This window comes from Festucalex cinctus, chromosome 11 (genome assembly GCF_051991245.1).
Source record: "Festucalex cinctus isolate MCC-2025b chromosome 11, RoL_Fcin_1.0, whole genome shotgun sequence".
Classification (NCBI taxonomy): Eukaryota; Metazoa; Chordata; class Actinopteri; order Syngnathiformes; family Syngnathidae; genus Festucalex; species Festucalex cinctus.
In genome coordinates, this window is record NC_135421.1 from 26582592 (window position 1) to 26607934 (window position 25343).

At 40.6% G+C, this 25343-nt stretch overlaps 2 protein-coding genes and 2 long non-coding RNA genes across 8 annotated transcripts in view; 1 reads left to right on the forward strand and 3 right to left on the reverse strand.

Moving 5' to 3' along the window:
• Window positions 1–30: 30 nt before the first annotated feature.
• Window positions 31–4146, reverse strand: LOC144030494 (uncharacterized). Its single transcript, XM_077536857.1, has 2 exons — window positions 3835–4146; window positions 31–2780 (listed from the first exon to the last, which is right to left on the reverse strand). Exons 1-2 carry the CDS (start codon window positions 3950–3952, stop codon window positions 415–417), a joined length of 2484 nt encoding a protein of 827 aa, XP_077392983.1. The 5' UTR covers window positions 3953–4146; the 3' UTR covers window positions 31–414.
• An 828-nt stretch (window positions 4147–4974) lies between these two features.
• LOC144030624 (uncharacterized) lies at window positions 4975–5854 on the reverse strand. Its single transcript, XR_013287305.1, has 4 exons — window positions 5723–5854; window positions 5577–5620; window positions 5150–5505; window positions 4975–5033 (listed from the first exon to the last, which is right to left on the reverse strand). It is a non-coding gene; the product is annotated as an uncharacterized LOC144030624 (long non-coding RNA).
• A 1119-nt stretch (window positions 5855–6973) lies between these two features.
• On the reverse strand, window positions 6974–7909 carry LOC144030583 (uncharacterized). Of its 2 annotated transcripts, none has more exons than XR_013287293.1 (4): window positions 7754–7909; window positions 7617–7660; window positions 7112–7546; window positions 6974–7029 (listed from the first exon to the last, which is right to left on the reverse strand). It is a non-coding gene; the product is annotated as an uncharacterized LOC144030583 (long non-coding RNA). The 2 variants fall into 2 exon arrangements; XR_013287292.1 differs by having other exon boundaries at window positions 7108–7546.
• Window positions 7910–9317: 1408 nt separating this feature from the next.
• LOC144030456 (disco-interacting protein 2 homolog A-like) overlaps window positions 9318–25343 on the forward strand; it is a 72175-nt gene continuing 56149 nt past the window's right edge. For all 4 annotated transcript variants that reach the window (XM_077536779.1, XM_077536780.1, XM_077536781.1 and 1 more), the window contains exon 1: window positions 9318–9842. In XM_077536779.1, the coding sequence (XP_077392905.1) occupies window positions 9722–9842 (121 nt within the window). In that variant the 5' untranslated portion in view covers window positions 9318–9721. The remainder of the gene's footprint in view (window positions 9843–25343) is intronic.

The window sequence follows — 25343 nt, forward strand, 5'->3', positions numbered from 1 at the left end:
GTCAGTTCAAGAACAGACGATGATGACAAAAACAATACAATGACTTTTTTTAAAAAATCAAGCTCAAAGTCCAACAAGAACAAAATAATTTTAATAAACATCTACATTACTACTATTTAAAATGCACATGCATTTTTGGGACACTTCCATCATACCACAAATAGCCGATGATTGTTTACAATTTATTTCCCCAGCAATTTATTTACATCTGCTCTCATCACCGCATCTCATGGTTTCTAATACCCATTATGTATTCTTGCCAAACGTTTACCTTGGAGCAAATCTTTCAAGGAAATGATAAGCTAAGTATGAATCTACTGAACAAATCTCATGTGATACATTGAAGTACATTTGCACATTGAGTCAGCAGAAGTCGACCCTTGGGTGAGCCAGTATATGTGCTTGAATTTTTGACTAAAGTTGACTTCCGAGTGAATCTCCGGACACAAACTGAGCAGAAAAAGATTTCTCCTCAGTATGTGTTATTCTGTGCGTTGTTAAATCGGTGTTTGTAGTGAAAATTTCACCACAAACCGAGCAGGAAAAAGGTTCCTCTTCAGCATGCGTTATTCTGTGTGTTATTAAATCGGTGTTTGTAGTGAAAATTTCACCACAAACCGAGCAGGAAAAAGGTTCCTCTTCAGCGTGCGTTATTCTGTGTGTTATTATATCGGTGTTTGTAGTGAAAATTTCACCACAAACTGAGCAGGAAAAAGGTTCCTCCTCGGCGTGCGTTATTCTGTGTGTTATTAAATCGGTGTTTGTAGTGAAAATTTCACCACAAACTGAGCAGGAAAAAGGTTCCTCCTCGGCGTGCGTTATTCTGTGCGTTATTAAATCGGTGTTTGTAGTGAAAATTTCACCACAAACCGAGCAGGAAAGAGGTTTCTCTCCAGTGTGTATTTTTGTGTGGTTCACCAAATGGATCTTCCGACTGAACGTTTTATCACAAACGGAGCATGCAAAAGGTTTCTCCCCAGTGTGAGTTCTTGTGTGGCAAACCAAGCTTCCCTTCTGATTGAACGTCTTATCACAAACAGAGCATGCAAAAGGTTTCTCCCCAGTGTGCGTTCTGATGTGTCGTCTTTGGTTTGTCATACGTGAGAATGTTTTACCACAAACTGAGCAGGCAAACGGCTTCTCCCCTGTGTGCGTTCTTGTGTGGTGTACCAACTGTAGCTTCTGATTGAACGTTTTATCACAAATGGAGCAGGAAAAAGGTTTCTCATTAGCGTGCGTTATTCTGTGTGTTATTAAATCGGTGTTTGTAGTGAAAATTTCACCACAAACCGAGCAGGAAAGAGGTTTCTCTCCAGTGTGTATTTTTGTGTGATTCACCAAATGGATCTTCCGACTGAACGTTTTATCACAAACAGAGCACGCAAAAGGTTTCTCCACAGTGTGAGTTCTGATGTGTCGTCTTTGGCTTGTCATACATGAGAATGTTTTACCACAAACTGAGCAGGAAAACGGCTTCTCCCCTGTGTGCTTTCTTGTGTGGTGTACCAAGTGTGCCTTCTGATTGAACGTCTTATCACAAACAGAGCATGCAAAAGGTTTCTCCCCAGTGTGCGTTCTGATGTGTCGTCTTTGGTGTGTCATACGTGAGAATGTTTTACCACAAACTGAGCAGGCAAACGGCTTCTCCCCTGTGTGCTTTCTTGTGTGGTGTACCAAGTTTCCCTTCCGATTGAACGTTTTATCACAAATGGAGCACGCAAAAGGTTTCTCCCCAGTGTGCGTTCTGATGTGTCGTCTTTGGTTTGTCATACGTGAGAATGTTTTACCACAAACTGAGCAGGCAAACGGCTTCTCCCCTGTGTGCGTTCTTGTGTGGTGTACCAACTGTAGCTTCTGATTGAACGTTTTATCACAAATGGAGCAGGAAAAAGGTTTCTCATTAGCGTGCGTTATTCTGTGTGTTATTAAATCGGTGTTTGTAGTGAAAATTTCACCACAAACCGAGCAGGAAAGAGGTTTCTCTCCAGTGTGTATTTTTGTGTGATTCACCAAATGGATCTTCCGACTGAACGTTTTATCACAAACAGAGCACGCAAAAGGTTTCTCCCCAGTGTGCGCTCTGATGTGTCGTCTTTGGCTTGTCATACGTGAGAATGTTTTACCACAAACTGAGCAGGCAAACGGCTTCTTCCCTGTGTGCTTTCTTGTGTGGTGTACCAAGTGTGCCTTCTGATTGAACGTCTTATCACAAACAGAGCATGCAAAAGGTTTCTCCCCAGTGTGCGTTCTGATGTGTCGTCTTTGGTGTGTCATACGTGAGAATGTTTTACCACAAACTGAGCAGGCAAACGGCTTCTTCCCTGTGTGCTTTCTTGTGTGGTGTACCAAGTTTCCCTTCTGATTGAACGTTTTATCACAAATGGAGCACGCAAAAGGTTTCTCCAAAGTGTGTATTCTTAAGTGTCGGATTAAACCTTCCTTCCAAGTAAATATTTTATAACAGACGGAGCAGGTAAAGCATTTATCCTCCCCAGAGTCACCAGAATGTGACGTTATGTTATCACTACCCGAGAGTGAAGCTAGGAAGCCGTCTGCTTGTGATGCTCCTCGGTGGTTCCCATCACCTTCATCACTGTCGTCTGCACTCTTCAATGGCAACGTGGTGATACTGGCCTCTTCCAAATGTTCAATCTTCACTCCCTCCTGACTGATGCTGTGTTCCACCTCTTCCTCTTTAATGTGTGAGGTCTTTCGCGCCTCCTTCTTCACCGTGGAAGACAACTCCTGCTGCTCAGGATGAAGACGGTTTTCACCAACGCCTACAGAACACAAAAAAACACATATGGTTTACAAAAGTTAGGATTTCCTCAGTCAATGGGGAACCATTTAAGATTTGCTTAGTCAATGGGGAACCATTTACAACCCAAGCCATGAGGCATCCTGCGCAAACAGCCAGTGACATAAACAACAGTGAAAGGATTCACATTTTCAAGCTGGAACAGAGACAGAAATATTACTGACCAGTCATTGTCTTTATGAAGCTCGAACCTTATTAACTGGGGTCCAGCTCACTGCTACTGAAGACATTTTCACATTGCAGTGACATAATTAGTTACGTATTAGGGCTGCACGATATTGGAAAAACATGCGATATGCGATATAGTTGCTGAACATAGCGATATCGATATTATTGCGATATTTAACATGTACCTAAAGAAATTACGTTTTTATTACCTAATGAAAGAAAAACATTTTTCATGGGGCAAAATAAGCAACCTTCATGTAATCTTAGTTAAATAATTGTAATTATGTCTTGTAATTATCAACTATTGAATGGCGATGCCCATTTTAGTTAGCATCGGACTGGTCAAATTCATAAAAAAAGCATAAAATTCCATCTAAAACTTATTGCGTGCCTTTGCGATATGCATATTGCAAGGGCCAATATCGCGATATCGATATTTTTTCGATATATTGTGCAGCCCTATTACGTATCCACATAATTTATTTATAATCAGTCCCTTGTTGACTCGTAATTCGGTTATTTTGACCCAATTATCAAAAATCCATTCAGTCCCATTTCAGGACTAGAGCTTGGTTGCAGCCCCTATTTAGGTGAGAGTCACTTGAAAAACTCGACTTTAGTCAGGATTCGTTCAAGGTCGAAGGAGTTTCTAAAACGTTCTCAAAGACAATACGAAGATCGGATAGACGAGAGAACGTGTAGGTGAGGCCTGCCCCTCATTGGTACAGTGGGACAGGGGCAGGCGACAGCAATGTATACGACCACATCGGCAATATATCATTAAAAAAACAACTCATATTGATCAACAAAACACTGTAGGCGACTGTGAGAATGAGAAGTAAACAAACCTGTAGCGTCTAACACATCTCGAAGCTTCTTGAAAGCATCATCCAATAGTTGTCGCTGTCGTTCGTCCTCGTCTTTGAGATCCTCCTCGTGCTCTTCTTTCACACTTTTTGTACACATTTTCACACAATCTGAACACTCGACACGCCCTGCTGAGCGATGTGTCGTGAAATTCCACGCGAAGCTACAACGTTCACCAATAATAGTTGATTAATCCGTTTTTTTTTCTAGTATTCCACAAACACAAGGGAAAATGTGATCATGGACGCCAGCTTGAATACCGCGCCATCTTGCTCGTGTTACTTGAAGACAAGCGGAAGAGAGAATGCTTTCCTTCCGGTGGCATTACTGCCCCCCTTAGGTGAGTATGCGTCATTGCGTGATGTATGGATTTACGTGTCGGCTAAATGGGTCACAGAATGGCATCATACAGTTGCTGACAAATTCTAAGTTAAGTGCTGTACGATACGGATCCCATTTTTGGTCATATTGGTACAATTGTCTCTTCTGTTGAGATGTAAATTTGCGTATTTTATCTTATTTTTTAATCCTTTCCTCTTCTATATGTTGTGTGTGTTTATGTGGACCTGAGTCTGATTAATAAACGTGATATTAGCACAGTGAGTTTCAGAAATTCTATCTTGATTTGATTTAATCTTTATTCATCTCGAACAAGTACACATAACCCCCCCCCCCCCCCCCCCCAAAAAAAAGTTCATTTTAAGAAGGGAAGCCAAAACTACCCCCTTTAATTACAATCCAAATCATTACCGCCAACAACTTGTTTCACTCAAACTTATCAAATAAACTTTTTTTTTTTTAATTGCGTACACAAACCAAATATAATTCAGAATAAATTTCCACATCTAAACAGGAGAAATCACATCTAAACCAGTCAGCGTTCCAGCCCCACATACATGACCATAAAATGACAATTTGCATCTGAAACTTCTGACTCACCCCAGTTTAACAGCAATACCATCCCAGAGCTTTATATAGCTATCCATAACGTTGGCAAGAGTGTATTTGACAAGAGTGCTACTAGCAGGGTCCAAGATGCAACTCGTGGTAAATGACACATGCCTCGCCTAATATTTGGGCCTTGTAGTAGCCAGTGAGGAAAGGAAGACAAGGGACCATAATGCCATGTTACAGATTTAATAGCTCCTGCCAAAGAACTTCAGAAGTGCAAGTCAATTACCTGGAAAAGGAAAAAAGGGGGGATTAAGAATTTCAATTTTAATTAAATAAATATATTAAAAAAAATAAAAATAAAAAAAAATTAAAAAAAAAACACCTCCCTGCATGTCATCTCACCTGCTGCGACATGGGAGGAGCCTACCAAGGATACCGTGTACGGCAGTTGCGACTGGGCTTACAGCAAGACGGCGGGCAAGGGCAAGGACGATAGCCACGTTTACATTGAGGAGGAGGACAAGGGCCAGGTAACGGGCAATGGATCGGCTCAGGGCAAGGAGGACAGATGGGGCAAATGTTTTGCACTGAAGGGAACAACTGTCCGTTAGAATCAAAGAACCCGCCGTCCTGAGAGGAACTTGCACTGGGTTGAGACAAATATGGCATATCGGACTCAAGTTCACTATATGGCCGCGGATCCCAACTAGGTGGCAGGATTCTTGGAGAAGCAAAACCTCTATGTCGTGAGCCACCTCCTAAAAAGGAGGAAAGAAGACAAAAAGTTGTAATATTTCTGGGAGGTGCACACTAACTGGCAGTTACTTACCCTTAGCATAGTGCCCAAAAGCTACCAGCCAGAGTACAAGCACCCTGGACAAGAAGGAGAAAAATAAAATAAAATTGACATACACAAAGAGAGCAAAATATCAGCATAGGCAAAGTGATTAAATAAGACAAAAAAAAAAACATTACCTCACACACAAGTCACACATTGTCGGTGAATCGCTGTGTCCTGCTTGCTTGGCTTTGCAACTTCAGCTTATTCTTGTGTCCTGCTGTTGTTGGTTCAGTTGACCCTACTGGCTCTATTTAAGCACTGTCCCTTGCACCAATCAGAAGCTGCTCTTTATAATTGCATTCAGGTGTGCATTTTGCAAGAGTGTTTCACCACTCAAAATCAGGACAGTTCCCCCCTGCCATGCATGTCTTTGGAATGTGGGAGGAGACCGGAACACCCGGAGAAGACCCACGCAGGCACGGGGAGAGGATGCAAACTCCACCCAGGAAGGCCCGAGCCTGGACTCGATATTGCGTCCTCAGTACTGGGAGGCAGACGTGCTAACCGCTCATTCACTATGCCACCCAAAAAATAACATATATTAGTCTATTTTTGGGATGGACAACTGCATGTGGCGTACAGAACTCTTGAGTGATTTAAAAAATCGATTGATACAAAAAAAAAAATACACATTTACCTATTTGCCAATTATGAAAATATACATTTACATATTTTTTTCATTTTCTGGGTTATTGTGGTGGGTGCCAATCCCAGTATTTTTTTTCATGAAAAAGTTTTTTCATTTTTTTTGTAGAATTTAGGTTAATAGGGGAAAAAAAAAAAATCGCAATGCACTTCAATGGAGTCAATTTTACACAGATTTTAGCTATTTGCAGGTCAGTCCCAAGTGTTATAGCTTTAAATTGCAATATTAGCATTCATCACTAATGGCGGACATGTTTAGATGCACTTGTCTTATACGGCCCTATGTAAAACAAACGACAGAGTACAGAATTAGAAAATGAGTGTTTGTGTGTGTATGGGGGGGAATACATCACAAAACGAGTTCCTGCAATTCATGGTTTGCTGTTCAGCAGCTTTGTGACATCTTTGAAAGCTCATTTGTATGAACAAAAAAAAAAATAACTTTGTCATTATTAGTTTAAACTCTCTGGTTTAGGATAGTGGATATTTATACATGCATTGAGCATGAGATATGTTCAGATCCTGTGATGTAATTTACAAAAAAAAATAAATGCATGTATTTGAATCACAACATCTCAAAGTGGGATGTTTTGCAACCGTAAAAGTGAACAGCCTTCCGGCCAAAGAGGAATCATATACCTAATTTTCCTCAATAACCTAGATACAGTTTTAGTTCTTCATTTAAAAGTGGACTCCAGTCCAGACCAATGCTTTGATCAATAAAAACGTACAAAGACAAATCCAGTTTCGCCAAGTTTAATAGGTGTTGCCAAGAAAGTGATCAGACAAAAAAAACCTGGAGAAAATACAAAATTACAAGTTAACAGACCTTTAACCAAAAGGGTCAAACTTGCACAAAAACAGTTCATCTCACCTACTTGGACATGGAGCCTACCAAGGAAACCAAGGACGACATGAACGGCTGTTCTTACAGCAAGATGGAGGACAAGGGCAAGGCCGATAGCCACGTTTGCAATAAGGAGGAGGGCAAGGGCCAGGTTCCGGGCACGGGAGTGGTTCAGGGCAACGGGGACAGATGGGGCAAATATTTTCTACTGGAGGGAACGACCGTCCACCAAAACCGAAGACCGCACCGTCCTGGGACAAACTTTCACCGTGCTGTTGGTCTTCGTGGGATTGAGCCACATAGCCCATTGGTGCCAAATCCAAATAGTCTTCGTTCTGTAGGAATGTCTCCATATCAGACTCTAGTTGACTGTATTGCTGTGGATCCAAACTAGTTCTTTGGCTTCTGGGTGAAAAACCAGCTGACTGAAAAGGAGGAACAAATCCTCCATGTCTCGAACCACCTCCTAAGAAATCAAACGACACAAAAGTTACAATACTTCTGCAACTGAACAGGTGATTTACAGGTAGGCCTACCATTTGCGTAGTGTCCAAAGACTAACAGCCAGAACACAAGCACCCTAAAAAGAGAGAAAAATGACAACTAAACATACACACACAAAAAAAAGTCAACATAGATGAAGTGAGTTGGGAAGGGAAAAAAAAAATATTACCTCACACAAAAGACCCAAGCCATTAGTGACCGTTATTCTGCTTCCTTGGCTTTGCAACTGCAGCTTGTGCTTGTGTCCTGCTACTGCTGTCACTACACTGGCTCCATTTAAGTGCTGTCACTAATCAGCATGCTGCTCTGGATCATTGCGCACAGGTGTACATGGCAAGGTGTGACCGTGTCAACTTCCTCATGCCCAAAATATAAATAAAATCAAATAATATTTCCCCGTCCCCAAATGACCTCCAAAATGAAATACTGTACATGGTGAGACACGTCAATATTTACTGTAACTGTCATGCAAATGTATGACACCTATCTATCGGTTATGGATGACAAAGCAAAACGTTTTTAGTAATAGAGTGTCGTGATATTATGTCAGATTAAAAATGTATTGAAGTTTAAAAAAAAGAGAAAAAAAAGCACAATATCTTTTTGCATTGAACATTTTTATTTTAATGGAGTATATGCTACGGAAGAGGCGGGACTGTTTTTGTACATCAGCTTTGTTTCCGGTTCGGTTTGCGACGTGTGGGCTGCGTCAAAATACTTGCGCTTCCGACTTTGTGCCCCTCGGATATGCCCGTTCGCAATCCGGACCGGAACCAAACACAAAATGTGCAAAGTCACGTCCCGCCTCTTCCGTGGCATATACCACATTTTAACATAAAAATATGTGATAAAAACACAATGTGATAGAATTCTTACGTACAATTGGAAATTTGGAATTCATGTGATAAATTGTCTATTCATTTTTTAATATAATTTAATATTAAGTGTAACATTTTGTAACCTTACAAATTTTTTTTTTTTACAATGCACGTTTACATTTTTTTTTATTTGCATATTTTATTTTTAATTTGAAATAGTGTGTTTCCTTTTTAATATCTTAACTTTTCTAATAAATTTCTTATGCATGTCATGCTTTTGATTTATTATTAGAATATGCAGTGGTCCAGGTCCGCACACATGCAACATTCCAGCTGTTGTTGTCAACTTTTGACTTGTCCAACATACGCTACTTATAAGTTGTGAAACCAGTTAATTTCACTGCGGAATATTGATTTGATATCTGACTGCATTGAGTTATGAATTTAAACTGCGATTTCATTAAACTCGCAAATCAAGTCACCACTCAAAGCGTGATATTAGACTGTTAGACTGTCTCTAATTGTCTAGTGGTACGTGAAAGAATACTAATGTAATATTTATTTAACCTTTAAAATCTGTTTTTTAAGCTTTTATTTCTGTACAAGTTTTAGTTGTCTTAATTATGTGTAATACATTTGAATTATTTTCAGTGAAGATTTTATCACTATGCACAATGTTCATGTTCAACTGTCCATAATGTTACGGTGGTTTATATTAATATTAAATATATTTTCCATGCATAAAATCGCGTTGTTGTTTTTAAAAAAAATACATTTATTATTATATATTTTTTTTAGATTAGATTAGAATCTAAAAATACACTTGGTTTTATGGAGTTCCAAGACAGGTTGTTTCTGCAGTTCCTACAGATGCCATGTAGGGGGCAGTGACGTCCCACCCGGTTGAAGCAGGTGCTCCCTGTTGCTAAGATCCAAGGGCGGCTGCGCGGTAGGCGAGCCGACCGTTGAGTTGAATGAGTTCTCGCCACAGTTGAAGTCAGGCAGCCGTTAACGTGGGACGGAGCCGGTGGCGCCGCGGGGGGGGGAAAGACAGCAGCCTCCCGACCACCACCCGACACTGTTACCACTCGAACAGGCAGCACATAGCCGCCGCATGGGTGCTAGCGTCACGGCTAGCGGTGCCATGTCATGACGTCGCCGGAGATTTCCTCCACATCTGTCCGCTGTTACTTCGAGACGCACCCAGTTTTCTCACCGCACCGGTGACCGAAACCGCATTTTCCCGGAGGATCTTGGCCCATTTTGCACCGCATTAGAAAGCAGTCCCGTGGATACATTTGTGTCTTTTTGGACCGGGAATGGCCGAAAGATCGGCCGGACTGCTGACCGTGACTCTGGAGCCCACGCCGGCTGTCGCTATGACCCTACCGGCGGAGGTCCGAGCCAAGTTGGCCGAACTGGAGTTGGAGCTGTCCGAAGGTAACCCCAACACTGTCATATTGTTTCATTTCTCGTCATGTTGGCACACTGACTGTAAGGAAAACAATTGACATTAGAAAAAGCTCAAAGTGCACCACCAGACAAAAATGTCACCAACTGTGGATACACAGGCCATCATTTAGGAAGTCATTTAATTATGCTGCGCATACGTCACTGGCATAGATTGATGAACAAACATTAGGCTACATTATCTGTGTTACATAAAGATATTGGACCAATTTCTCACACCTGATGATCTTGCCATCACATCGAGTTTCTTCCCCATCACATTTTACTTTCTAAAAAGCTCATGGCACACAAACAACAGAAATGTTTACTTCAGCCCACAGGGCATTTGTTCTGCCAGTCACTGGTATAGTCAGATGAACAAAGATACATCCCTAGGAAATAAGTATACTTGTGTTAACACCAATTAAATAAAATGTTGCCAGTTCAAACGCCATACTGTTTTTGACAGTCACTGGTGTAAGAAATACCACGACAGTTCCCAAAGCTGGTGTGGGTTTCTTGACATTTTGGGACACTTGAGTGTTTCCCAACCTTTATTTAGCTAAGGCACATGTAATTTACATCATAAAAAGGCAGTGGCACATGTCACCAAACAAAAATATCACAAACAGTGTATAACGCTTGATAGGCAGGTCTTGTGAAAGAGTATTTTATTTATTCTTATCATCACTATGTTGCTGTCTTAGGTAGATGCCTAAAGTGGTTGGGAATCACTGTTACGGACTGCCCCTTATGTGTGACCGTTGTTATAAAGTTTTTTTGGCAGTCAGTGGAACAAGTGGGTCTCCACGCCCATGCATGCTGCTGGTATGTGGTGATTTGGGGCGTACACAATCATGCAACGTCTGTCCATGTGGGTCTGACTCGGACAGACGGCATCTAACTTAAAAGCAACAAAGATAAAGGTGGTCTTTAGTCTTTGTATTGTCACAATGGCTTTGAAATGAATGTCCTTTAAAGTATTTCAAACAAATCTTACCACCTCTTACTTACCCCCATATTTTCAGAAATGGGCAGATAACAAAAGTTCCATTTTGTCTCTGCTGACCACCAGAGGCAGTGCCGAACAGCATAGAACGACTAATACCAACTAAGTCCTGAGGAATCCCAAACACAAACCTCATATTTGATATTGGCATACAAACAATCCAAGTACACTGTAATTTTAAAGGCTTTTTTAAAGTAATGTTAATATTTAGAATTGTAAATTCAAGTTAACCCTTAATGAAATGTACAACAAGAGCTGCCACGAGGTCACTAATGGAACAGATGAGTGTCTAGCAAATCTATATCTGTCCAGTTTCCTCTTCCTGCTCTCGGCGTGACACATCCTGCCCTGCTCGAGCTTTGATAGCAGCACTTCCCTCTGCTTTCTGCCCGTTCTCCTCTCACTACGGTTCCGTGGTCCTCCGCTCCCCACCTCTGCGGCCTCCACGCATCACAGTCGCGTAGAATAGACAGAGCCTTGCCGGAAAGCAGCTCGTTGATTTCCAGCCCTTGTCAATGAGCTCCTCTCAAAGGGACCTTTTGATTTGTACTGTCACATCTGTTTAGTATGCCTGAGTATGTGCAGCTAACCTTTGTAAAAGCGCAGGAGCGCTTTATTATTCATGTGCCGGAATGAATGTGCCTCGTATGTTTTCCTAAGCAGTCCAGCAGCAGAGCGGCGGGGCTGAAACGATCCGGCAGCTTAGCTCGATAATATTTCGGCGTCAGCAGCCGAGACCTGCCGATGTGTGAAATAAACAATCTGAGCACCCTCAATGGGGTTATGAAATACAGTGTCAGGCATTTAATGTCATTTTTCTCTTGTTGGTTGAGTTTTTACAGGCAAGATGACGTCTATTGTGTATCTGATTGGTATTTAAGGGACAGATGGAAAATATCGAACATTTTAATGGCCTACGTAGACCAGCACACATTCCTTTCAATTTATAAACTGGGTGAGTGGAGCTTGCATGGTAAGTTTAGCCTTATTTTTTTTACCGCCGTATTTTGAATATATGAAGGGAAATAGCTTCAGAGGGTGACTGAATTCAAATTTGTAACTTAATTAAAAAAAAAAAACAGATGTGGTAGAAATTCAGGCATAGTTAACATGATATAGCTGAAGTGAGCTAGCAGGCTAGCCATTATGTTTTGCATACCAAACATTTTTACGTTATTTTTCTTAGCAAGACACATTGTCCAATCACTGTTTTTGCATTAATTGAAGGCAATTAACTTCATAGACGCTGCTGGTTTTTATTTTTTAGGTACAATGCTTGCTGCAAAGGCAAACGTTAACTGCCTATTTAAAGTTAACGAGCAATATCGATTCTGACGCCTGCGTATCGATACGTGTATTGTAATGAGGCCCGCAACGATATGTTGCCGTATCGATTTTTTGAGCACACCTCTAGTATTAGTATAGTCGTGAAAACCAGACTATATGGTGTGGTTGATACAGTAACTCAGCTGCATTAGACGAGTTTTTCTCATAGACAAATGCTGAATTCAGCAAGACAAGAAATAAGTTGTGCAAAGTGCACTACATATGTTGATCCTTGTGTTATTTTGTCAAACACGTTTTACAGACGGTAGTGAAACGCATGAAGTGTTTTGAATTTTGAAAAAAATAAATAAATAAGAAAGGCAAATATGCTCTTGTTTGTATAGGCGTAACCTGTGAGGTACAGTTCATAAATCCAAGATTATTTATATTGTAGTTTTGGTTGGCCGTCACCAAAATGACCAAATCCTTTTGTTGTTGGTTTTCCCAGAACAGAACCCTCCCAACCCAAATACTACACGCATACACGCCACACTCGTGAGGATAGGGTGTGTTACCTCTCAGCTGATGTGGATGAGTGGTCCAAAAATGGGGTGGAAAGCAGGGCAAGAAGACAGATGAACCCCATTATCTCCTGCAGGGATGGAGGAGGAGGGTTTGTCTTGTCTGCTGGGAAAATTCATAGTCTCTCCCTCGCTCATTCCTCAAATGGTTTCTTCCCTTCTTCTGTTAGTTCGCCGCACCCTCTGATCACAAACTATTTTTTTATGTCATTTTTTTTTTTCCCTCCACAGGAAGGTCGGCAAACACCATGCTGACTGATCAGTTTGTTTCTTTGCCTGCTTCTATGTGGCAAATATTTGCAGAGGTTTTTGCTGTTGGTATAACAGTTGTAGCTTGTTTTCAGTGTTGGGAAGATGTGTGACTTTGTAAGAGTACAATGAGAAGTTGTGTACTTTTTGAGAGGTCAATGAACTATTCATAAAAAAATTGTGTCATATTTGCTCGGTCCAGTAGAGATGACCCAATCCAGATGGAAGTGAAGTTTTGACCTTATCGAGTCTATCTCAAGGAAGACAAATGATGCTTGCTTTTTTTTTTATTTTTTTTTTTGTCTCCACAATCTGAAACAGTTCTTCTCAGGTGTCCTCATATAATGGCTGAGACATGTTCATTAAACTATCACAAGGATCAAGAATGGTAACGACTGTATTTTTTGGCCTATAAGTCACTCTGAAGTCGCACCAGTGAAATAACGCAGCATGAAAAAGAATGCCCACACTAAATGTCCAACAAAGTATGAACTTTGCATGCATTTATAGCGACACTTTACCGAATGTGAAGGATTAGGTTAGCTATGGCTGTATGTCATTGGTGGGCAGTACTACAGCTTTGAATGCCCACTCAATGGAGGGCGAGGCCGTACAGCACATTCCCTTTTTGAGACCACTTTCCCCTCATAAGTCATGACGTATAAACTTTTAGAGGTGTGCAAAATTTCCGATTCTTAGATTATTCACGATTCGGCCGTGGAACAATCGAGAACGATTCACAAACGTCCAAATTCCGATTATATAAATATGCCAAGGGAAGCGAAACTAAAGTGACCCGAGCGAAAAGTACGCGGAACTGAAACGCAGTAGCGCGCGCGGTCTTCGGGACGCTTTTTGGGACGGACCGAGATTCAAAACAACAACAAGCATGGCTGAGCTGACCAACCCACCTCTTCGTGGGATCAGACCTGCTCCGAAAGGCAAACAACTTGAGGCGGAAGTATCAGCTAGCTGGCTGCAGTGCGTCGGTTAGCGTTCTACAGGGCGCCGCGCAGTGATACGAACGAACGAACAGAAAAGTAGTGGCTGGCGGTAATGGCGTCTGACTTTATTCAGAAAAGAGTATTGTGGTGGAAATGTATCACGCTTTTGAAAACAAAAACTTTTTAGAAGAAAAACGCTTTATTTCCGAGACCCCAGCCAGCTTGGTGGACTATTTTCCTCTCGTCCAACGCCGAAGTCAGTGCTGATCGCACACACGGGAGGTGAGGATCAAATTGAGATTCATGTTAAAAAAGCCGAACGATCCCATTAATGTTTACACGTTCATGTTTACACAAGTTAAAAAGCAGAAAAGCACTTGAGGTTGTTTTTTTTTTGGTACCTCTGAGAAACTTTAATGTTTACATGTTCATCTTTACACAACTTAAAAAGCAGGAAAGCACTTTTTTTTTTTTTAGGCATTTGTATTGAAGTAGTAGTTCACATTGTCTTTCATTTATACCTCAGTGCACTTTTGAGTGGATAAAAATAATATATTTTTGCTCAATGCTGTTTTATTCTGTTGAAGACTGAATATACTTAAAAGCTGTTGTTACAGAATGAGGACTTGAGTATTTTATTTACTGTTTTGAACTGTTAACTTGATACTGAAATAGTAGTTTATGTAGGCCTGAGAGGACTTTTGTACTATTTTTGTAACTAATGTACGAAACATTAAAAGCACCAAAATACATTGGTTTTTTTCTGCTGCCTGGGGGGGGGGAATCAATAATCGTTTTATAATCGAATCGTAGCCTCTGAATCGTAATCGCAATCGAATCGTGAGGTGCCCCAAGATTCCCACCTCTATAAACTTTGCGAATTCAGCCTATATTGGTGAGCCAAATCAGGCATTTGGTGAATGCGCTTCAAGAACATTCATCCCGAATTTTGACAGCATAAAAGATTTATGATTTTCGCTGCTTCTGGTTAGCAGGATAACATAAAAAGGATCCAAGAGGAAAATAATGTTGAACCCCGGAGTGAGTGTTCAACTTTTGCTGCCTTGAAGTCCAGTTGGCAGATGCCATTGTGTCTGTAACAGTGGTGAATGTTACTGGAGACGCATGCATTTTTCAAGGGTGTGCCTCTGAGCAGAGCAGAACGTCAAATTCTTGGGCTGCATTCTTATGCTTTTATTTTTGTACTCCACATGAGTGGATGACATGTTTTTTTGTTCATGCTTCTCAGATTTATACATATTTCTAGTCTTCTGTCACTCTTGTGTTGTTTTCTATTAATCAAACAGCTTTTGATCAGTTGTGCAGGTGCAGCGTCAGTAATTCAGTTTCAACTGTTAGTGTCATGATATTTTTATGATAATTTTTTTTTTTTTTACCCCGGAGCAGTTAATGCATCTATGCAGAATTTGGGAACAGAGCTAGTAATCATCGGGGCAAAGTTGTGCTCCGAATAAACGCAGTGCGTTTTAAAAAAAGAAAAAAGAAAAAAAGGTCAATTTTCATACTTGCAAATGTACTGGGAACACTTCACATCAAATTTGTTTTAAATTGGAATAGTCTGTGCACAGTTCCCAATGCTTTGGCTTGTATGGAAATAAAAGATGTGATAAGTATTTTGAGCTTGACACACTGCTATTATTCTGAAGTGTATATAATTTCAGTTCTGGCTGACGAGTTCACTCTCGACCGACTGTGATTCTATTTTTTAATGAGATGTTGCTGAAGGTAAACAATGGTGAGTGAGTGGGCTGTTTGCTATGCAAAAGTCCACGATGCCTGACGCGTCGTCGTGGTTCAAAAAAAGACTTTAGGATTGTGCATGAGTCGGCATTTGTAGAAATTTCATTGATTGTCATGTTTTTCTTGAGACCACAAAGTCATTTGAGTCTGAATCAACAGGACCTCTGCTCAAATTTAAGTTGCATCACTTCTGTAGGTACTCTGAGGAAACTGCCTATCCTTTGTAATGTGGTAATACAGAGTATTTTTGTTTTCTGGAACTGTGTTCACGTTTTAAGGCATGCGAGTCGACTAATGTGAATCGCAGCATCCTCTTACAAAAGTACTGACATGCACCTTTAATCACAGAACAGTAGAAAGCGGTTGCCAGTCTCCAGCCAGGCCACCATCCTGTCCTTCCTGCCACACAGGCACGAGCTTTCCAGCAACCAGCAGGTTTTTAGTCACGCTCCACGTGGGATGCTTTAAAAACAGAGAAAATGTGCAGCAACTTATCAGCTTTGTCGTATTTTTAGTTGACGTGCCTGCCAGGTACTGTGCTTGGTCTGTTGCCAGTGATGACACTGCGTGTGTCCTTGCTGTGAGAGATGCTGACTGAACAGATCACTTTAGCCCTCATCAAGGACGTCAAAATCAGAATGCGCTGTGATGCTCATTTTTCCTCACCGCCGCGGCTTTCTGTTTGGCCCCTGCTAACTCCCTGCCGTCCCGTTACACAGCTGAGTCCACGTCTTTGATCCCTGACCCCTCCCTGTGTCCATCTGGTTGAGAGTAGCATGGAAATTGGACGGTGTCAAGGTAGCACCCTCCACCCTCTCCATCAGCAGCAAAACTCAATCTGGTCTTTCTCTGCTCCTGTTACTGATTGCTTTTACACAACCGGATAATTAATTGCCTGATGCCAGCGTCTGGTGTGACATGTATAATTTTTTTCTTTCGGAAAGGGACATGGGAGGTAATTGCGAGGATGTCCTGATTAGTGTATTTTATTTATGTATTTTTTTTTAACCCAGCCCTAGTCCGGATGAATCTTTTTTTTTTTTTTTTTGCACCTTAAAAGTCACTTTTTTTGAGTGCTTGCCGATACTGAGCCCCAGTCACGCCTCACACTTTGGTCTAGGCTTTGTGGAATACCTTTACACAGGGTTGCCTTCCCGGATTTGAAACTTCCTCTGAAGGTGAAAAACTGTCACATTGATTCTGTACACCATGTTCACATCTCATATTTCTGCATTCATCGACAGACAATGTCATCCTGCAGAGCTGATGTCACAACATAACCATATTGCCTTTCACACTTGGTGAGGTTTTATGAATCGCAGGCTCGTGTGTAGAGATCCACCACACCGACAATGTGTGCTCTACTTACCTTACATGATCTATTTCTTTCACTTGTTAGTCCTTTATGAATTAAGGGTTAATATCTGAGACTTTTAATGGGTTATATAAAGCATTGTTTAATATTGCCTGACAGAAGAGGTGATGGATCCGGACTGGAATCCCTTTTGACTGCGAGCAAACTAGCAGGTTATCAATATTTAATTAAAAGCTTCATTGTTTTGTAATTAGTTCCAGAGAGCTCGTGTGATTGTCACTGGCCAGTGCCAACAACACTTAATTAGCCTCTGTGGACCTTTAACAGGCAACCGCGACAAGGGTCGGTGTGCGTAGCATGTCAGAACCCTGACCTCAAGCTGTGTGGTCACCAGGGACTGAAAAAGCCACATGAGCACTTTTTTGTTTTTGTTTTTGTCAGAAATTGCGTGTTTGCATACCTGCCGCTATGAAGGATTTCAGTTGCATAGAAAATATCTCAAGAAAAGATAAGTGGAACCTCTCTTCAGGTCAGCTTGTTTGAGCACACACGGGTGTATATTAGGCTGTTACTACCTAACCCTTTTAAAATTGATTTGAGTAATGAGATGGATTATCTGTTGAAATAAACATTTAAATTGAGAGAAAAAAATCACTGGTGGAACTAAACCTTTAGATGTGCAAATTGTTGAGGTCTTGTTAGTTCTGAGTTATCATGCGTGATTACTTCCACAGTACCAAAGTTTGGTTGATTTAGAATCCCACACCACAAAAACATTTTCGGTGTTCCTCATTGATGCTATGTCTAGGTTACTCAGGTGTGTCGTGCTGATCAAAGACAAGCGAAGGCCTCTTGAGTGCAGCGGGGGCCGTATTGTGAGCACCCGTGGTGGAAAACAAACAGAGCCAAAAAAATGTGTGGAATGTGATTGGACCTGTCAACTAAAGCGTGAGGAAAGGGGCTTCCAAACCCCAAGCGCTGCTGGAAGGCACAGCGGCACACGGCACGCACAGGCAAATAGTTAAAATTAGGCCAGCCCAGTATTTTATAAGAACAAGTTGCGGCCAAGTTATTCCACTCCCCCTTACCTCATCGCCTTAGGTCTCCCAGTAGAATGTGGGAGGGAAAGAATGGATTTTCTTTTCTTTTTTGTGTGTGTGCGATTGTTGGCCCTTTTAAAGAGATTAAACTTAAATTTGTGCAATGGAAAAGGGTGTTTATCTGAGCTCTCCTCCTTGTCTCCAGAGGCTTTTTGTAGCATGCTGCACGTCAAGGCAAGTCACATCGCTGAGAAAAATTGCAATTTACCTTATAAGTGTACAAAAATATTGGGACTAGGCATGGGTGGGTATGACCGGACAGCTTGAACAAAAAGTTGGCAGTATCATGCTATTGCAATGATAGCACTAAAATGTATTATTTATAAATAGTTCAAAATAAAATCAAAATGTAGTAGGCCTGAACAGTTAAAGCATTTATTTCTCATTAATTAAATGAATAGCTACGTCTCTGCTATGTGAAAGCTATAGTAGTTATTTCACCGATTGTACACTAGAGACGCTAACTTTAGCTGGTTGATAATGTTAATTTCAAGACAGTGTTGTATTAATATATTAAGGTAGTCTTGGATGTGCTGAAGAGTGATGGGTGGCTAATCGAAGTATTGCCTCCTCAACTCCGAAGGATAGACATTTGACTAAGTTCACTTGAATCACTCGAGGGAAATGGAACAATTGACTGCCATATTTCTGCAAATGGTGGGTGAGAGGAGTTTATTTAGTCTGCATTATTTTTAATACCCCACAAAAGGCTTTTACAACAGACTGTATATGTTTGGGCCTCTGTAGGTGCTGCTGTTTTGGTTAGTTTGATTGGCCTGAGCACTAGATGATTTAATGATGGTAATTGCAGTTGAAAGCCATTTTTTTTTTCCTGAGGGGCAAAAGGCAGGTATATATTTCAGTGAGGCATTTATTTATATGTGGATGACTCACTTATTGACTTGTTTTCACTATTATTCATGAGATTTGGCAGTCTCTTTGAATGCCTTGAACTGCTTTATCCATATAGGTTTTGCATTGAGGCGAATATCTCGAGGAGTTGTCCCATAACGTCTTTGTCGATGTCAACTTCCCCAAAGTTAGACAGTAAATAAGTTCAGACTGAATTAATGGCATGATAAATGTGGTTTAACAACAATAAATTCTGTACAACCAATACAAATCTTAATGATCATCATTGAATAATGACATTAAGAGCTGAGATTCAGCATGTCTTTGTACAATGTAAGTTAAAACATAATCCTGATTAAAATGTACATTAGGGGAATAGGGTCTGCTCGGTTTTATATTCACAAGTTGTTGGTTAGTTGTAGTCATTGTAATAAAAGCACGTGTCAAAAAGAAGTGCAGCAGTTTGTAATAAACTCTACCATACAATATACACAACTGCCATTAAATATCTATCACAGTCAACAGTCCATCTTCCTGGTTAAACATCAACCTGCACTGCACTTATCTACCGTTGTTTCTGTGCAATAAGCCTTGAGGGTTTTCCCCTTATTCCTTATTTACAGCCTGCCAGATTTATTTTATTTTGTTTCACATTTTAGTAGCATGTTTTGGAAAGATCGTAGTTGTTTCACTGTCCGAGTTATGATCAACTCAATACATGATACACCTAGTATCGTTTCGAGCTGAGAAAGAGGTTTCCTCAAGCCTTCTCCTGGCTCATACTATGAATGCTCAGTCTTTCCAAATCCCTGTTCAAGTATGTTTTCTCTGGCGCTTGAAGCAGAACACATGTTTTACTGATAAGAAGTTCAGAGAGAGGTAAGTAGTTGTCAAGACTTTTGAATCTGACAACAGGTGAACTTTTCCTAAAATGGCATCAAATGTATGAATGATAACAAACACTGCTTGCCTGCTTGGTCCTCTTAATACATGATGAGGTCATAGCCATGTGGCAAAGATGACGTGGGTTATCCAGACAGTGATAATCTCTAATGAACTACACATGCCCGAACAGAACGTAAACTTAATACAGGCTGCGTAGAGAGAGACAAAACAATGTATTCATGTTCAATTTTTTTTTTTTAAGTCCTCCTTTCCTAAAACAATGCATGATTGGCTGTTTTGGTGAACGTGACAGTCCCAAAGCCTGGTGTTGGGATGTCCATCGTGTTGACCATACATAAGTAAAAAAAAAAAAAAAAAAAAATCGAATTATTGAACCTTCGGTCAGGCCCGGCAGTTGACATACCGCATCTTAAATTAAGAGATGTTAGAAAAATAAACATCTTCTGGAATTCTGGCCAAAGCTGTTCTTAAACTATGGAATCTTGAGCACTCTCTGTGAAGATCCATGACACAATGTGAAAGGGTCATGACTCATGTCATCTAAAACAAACACGCGCGACAACACCTCCATGTTCCGTCTGCCAACATTCTTGACATAGATGTGCCAGCTCTCACTCGCTTGCGGTTGATATCCATGGCCGCGTTCCCGTAACATGTTTGTGAGCCATTGCTTGGCTTTAAGTTCAGCTGTTGAATCCCTTGTCCACTCTTTGCAGTGTCCGTTTCCCTAGGGGTGGCCTCAAATATTCAACCAACATTTTGATGTTCAGTCATAAGGAAAGCATGCGCCATGTGTTTTCCACATTCGTTTCATGAAATCTAAACCAATCATGATTATTAGAGTTGTTTATCTTTTGATGATATTCCCTAGCAGCTCAGACAAGAGACAACTCCCAAATTGTCAGATGTGATCACAAGGCTGTTTTGCAAATAATCAGATCTGTTAGTACTGGGGGAGTCTTCTGTTTAAGATGGCATGAACGCACAATGTTCCCAGATTACAGCACACACTTTGCTACCTTGTGAAGTGGTTGCACAGCATATGAAGGCACGTTTAGTTAAAGCTGTGCTAACTGATTTTTTTCCCCCATTGGATTGTTTTACTGTTTGTGTTTTTTTTGGTAGACTATAACATTGCCTGACTTGTGTAGAAATGGAGGTTAAGTTTCCGCCCTAGGGATGGAACTCAAAACAGAGGACGCCATTTATTGGTTGAGCAGGTCCAGTTTCTGTTCAGTTAACATGAGATAAATGTGGTTTTTTTTTTTTCAATACACTAACACTAGTAGGCAATTCTAAGAGCAACTATCATCCCCAGATAAATTGTGATTGACCATTTTAGACAGTATGGTGAGCTGAAGTAGTGCAAAATGAAATGTCCAAAATGCCTTGATAAAATGAAAGCTTAGGATTCAGGAAGTCAAACCCTACCCCTGATGAATTACTTCATTATCGTTATGCCTTTTCTTTTGTGCATGTAGTGCATAGCATCCTCTGTCTGCTGAAACCATTATCTGGGATATTTTACTCAACTTTGTGTTCTTTGGCACTAGTCGGTTGCACATATGAGTCCGTGTGATCATATACACTGACTAACCATGCACAAACACGCAAACACCAAACTCCTTCCTGGTTCAAGCCTGTTAATTGAATTGAAACTGTGGCTTTGGCCCCCGACTCACAAGTGACAGAATAAGTGCAAAAGCAGAACTCGTGTTGTCCCAGGAACTGACCAGTTGATCACATTTTCAGCCTTTTTCCTTTTAGAGAACGGTGGTAGGTCTAGTGGTAATTCCCAACCAGGGTGCCGTGGCACACGAATAGGCCATGAGAGATCGATCATAAGGGGTGCTGAAAGAAAATATCCAATTTCATCAAAGATGATCTTTATTGTCCGCAGGGGGCAATTTGCAGCAGTGCAGTACAAATCAACCACATGGAATAAAACAAGGAAATCAATAATTCATCAGATAATTATTGCCGGTTTTCATCACAAATATCTTTTTTCCATCTGTCTCTGTCAGCGATGTATAGTGACAAGCAAAATAAAACTTCCATTAGATGGTCAAGATAAAAGCTGTGTATCCATCTGTTATATGTACGTGAATAAGTTATAGTTGACTGCAAGTATATCAACTTTGATATATTTCAACTGACCAAGCCCAGAGTCCATTTGTTTGGAAATTGAGATGAGATCATCATTATTTCAGTATTCATACTGTTTGTGGTTTGTGCTGTGCTGTGCTGTGAGATTATTGTAATGTGAAAAGGATGCCTTGGCTCACATGTTGGGAAAAACTGGTCATGTCTATTCCAAGGCTGACCGGAAGTTATTTTTGAAATTAGACTGCATTGACCATCAAAAGGGATATTCTCACATTTTCCAATATTTATTACTTCTACCATGCAAGATGTTCTGATTGCAGCATGACTGGAGTAGATTCAAATGAGGGTTTTGTGGCCTTGCTGAAGATTTATACTCAGCTGAGTACCATTCTGATTTAATACATAACTGACATGCAATTACACTGTATGATGTTGAAGCAAAAATTTGTTTACTCATTTTAAACTTTGATGATGGATGCTGAACAATGAACATATGCGCTCGGGAGGCGTTTCTCTTCACATAAAGGTGAGATGTGACTCTTTGACAATGAACATATTGTAGGCTACATGTATAATTTGTTGTTCTTTGAAAAATTATTATTATTATCGACATACTGTATGTAGTAACTAGGACAGAGATGTGATACTTTGGAAGATTAGAAGATTTTGGGCTTCAGTTTTCGCAACTGTTTGACTTTATAGGTTCACATGTACAGTACCAATAATAATCTACAAGTGTTTTTGTAAACGTGTGAAACATTCATAAGAGTCTTCCAAGTTAAGATGCGTTTGCTAATTGTAGCAAATTAGTTTGCCGTTGCATTGATAGGTGGCATTGTTTTTCTCTGTTGATGTTTGGTCCCCTGCAAATATCTAGTCCAAAGGCAGTGTGACTGTGTCTACACTTGCAATTGTCAGTTTGGGAAAATGCCTGTGAATGTTTGTCGACTCATACACATTATTATTCAAATGATAATCATTGTGGAGCTTTGAATATCTCGAGAGGTTTCTGCAGACGTGCTTCTGGCAGGTTATTGTCCGTTTGACAGCTATGACTTGTGTATTTGCATGTTGTAATAACTCCTCACAACAGCGTAAGTGCTCATACAGGTCCCGAGGCTGTGAGGTACTCCATCAAGAGTTATTGAGCTGCAGGAAATGTTGGCTGCCCTGGAGGAACATTCCTGCTTGGCTTTGCGTTGCAGATATTGTACTTGAGCGCCGTTTCTTATACAGTCGGCCAAAACCTACCTTTGTTTACCTCAAATCTGAGCCTATAATTAAGGCCCACATTTTTTAGATTGTATATAAAAAATGAATAAATAGGGTGCATGCAATGTCATGGTACTGATTAAATTTTCACAATCTCCGTAATATCTGTTGATGCAATACTTTTTTGCATGTTGTGTTTTCCTCAAATTAAGCTAAAGCTAATGTTACTTTACGTTTGTAGTTTCTTAGAACTTGAGATTTTGATACAACTGTATTTGAACATTAGAAGGAGGTGGCCACATATAACACAGCAGTGAAGTCATAAATACAGTAAATATTTGTATGCAACATTCCCTTTTATAATTGGTGTTTGTAATGTAAACAGGCCGCAATTCTAAATTTCATTGTCAACTTAGCTTCATAGGAGAGAAGCGGCCTTCAGGCAATGACTGCTATGGGATAGGCCTGGTAAAATCTCAGTGTCAGCTCAGGTACAGTACGAAAGGTGACAAGACAGGGGAAAGTTGATCACCAAACAATGCTGGCAGGCTATAAATCACGTCACTTCTAAAATGAATGAGAACCCCTGCTGGATTCATATGATAGTTCAGTTCGTGAAGTTATTTTTAATCTTGTCAACATTAGAGATTCTAAACCAGGTTTACTCATTCAAGCCATTTGTTTATAAAGACATTAGAATGGTTTTATCCCAGTTCTGATTTCCCATCTAAACAGTCAAAAGTGTTTCCTTCAATATATGGCACATTGACAAATCAGTAGTTCCTCTCTCATGTGATGTCTGACAGAATACTGCCCAAGTCGCTCCGTGGTGTTGATATACTTCTTGCTTGGAGAAGAGTTGGCGAATCACTCAAGTCATGCTGTAGGTGGAGATTGCTGAGAGTTAACCATGGTACAGTAAACAGCATTATCAGACCGGCTGCAGGAGGAAGTGTCACTCCACTACTGAACGGTCAAACCTTGGCACTTTGCAGGCTGCCATTTCCGACTACTGGATGAGGGACCCGTTCGAGATGGTGATGTGATTATTGTTATGTGGCTATTTGCACATATTTTAAAATAAGATTTTTGCTCTTCTTTTTTCTGCACTTGGTTTTTTTATGAACTTCAAATTCTGGTGTTGACTTCACTGGATTTCACATCCAAACTCAGAAAAAGAGGTCATATGAACGGTAGTATAGTTTTTTGTTGGCAACCTCACTCCAACTGGATTATATTTGTACTGTACATAGTCTGAGACCCCTTCATTAGGTACATTTGCAGGTGATGTTTCTATATGCTGTGGCTTTATCGATCTCCTATGCCACATACATGCACATCCGTGTTAGCTTGGCTTCAGATGTACACTTTGTGGCTTGTTGCCTACATTCACGTGCTAAGGTCAGATGTGACCCGAACAGAGCTGCAGGCCTATTTAACCTCAGTCAGGGGCCACAAGCTTCAAATGAGACTCTGGCCTAAGGATGACCTTTTATGGGTCGCCCACACATTTATACCTCTAAGCCTGATGCGCTCTCTTAGTAGGTGAACTCGAGGCCACTGGGGATGCATCATCTTCCAGGGATGAACGTCTGTAGCTTTTGCAATACTACCAATGAACCAAAGGTCCTCAAGGTCTCACCTTACAGGCAGGCTAGCTTAATGATATCCATTAGCAGTTTATGTATGAAGCAGATGAGCCCATGATTAACTTTGAGGGGAAAGATTAATGGAACAATGTTATCATTAGGATCAACTGTATGGAAATATACAGTGACAGTCCCTTTCACCCTGTAAAAGCTGGCACTTTTCTGCCATTTTAAGTTGTGTCAAAGCTGCTAAAGACGTGAGACGACACTTGTGTGTACGTGAATACCACAATGCCAGGATAGGGGTGTGAAGTTTGACACACGACACTCACTTGTTCTGCTGTTATACTGAAAGCAATCTATTTATACATCACACCAGATGCTCGCACTGGCATCACTCTTCTAATTTTCTGATTGTAGAATGTTTGTGAAAGTCCACACATTTGTGCCAATATCGCGTTTTGCTGGGTTTTGTATAAAAAGCACTGGTGGAAAATGCTGTCACTTCTGTGACAGATGTTGTTTCTGATAATTATGTTCTTGTGACATTATTTTAATGTACTGCCTCTTCTTCTGAATGTGTACCTAAATCAGTAAATCAT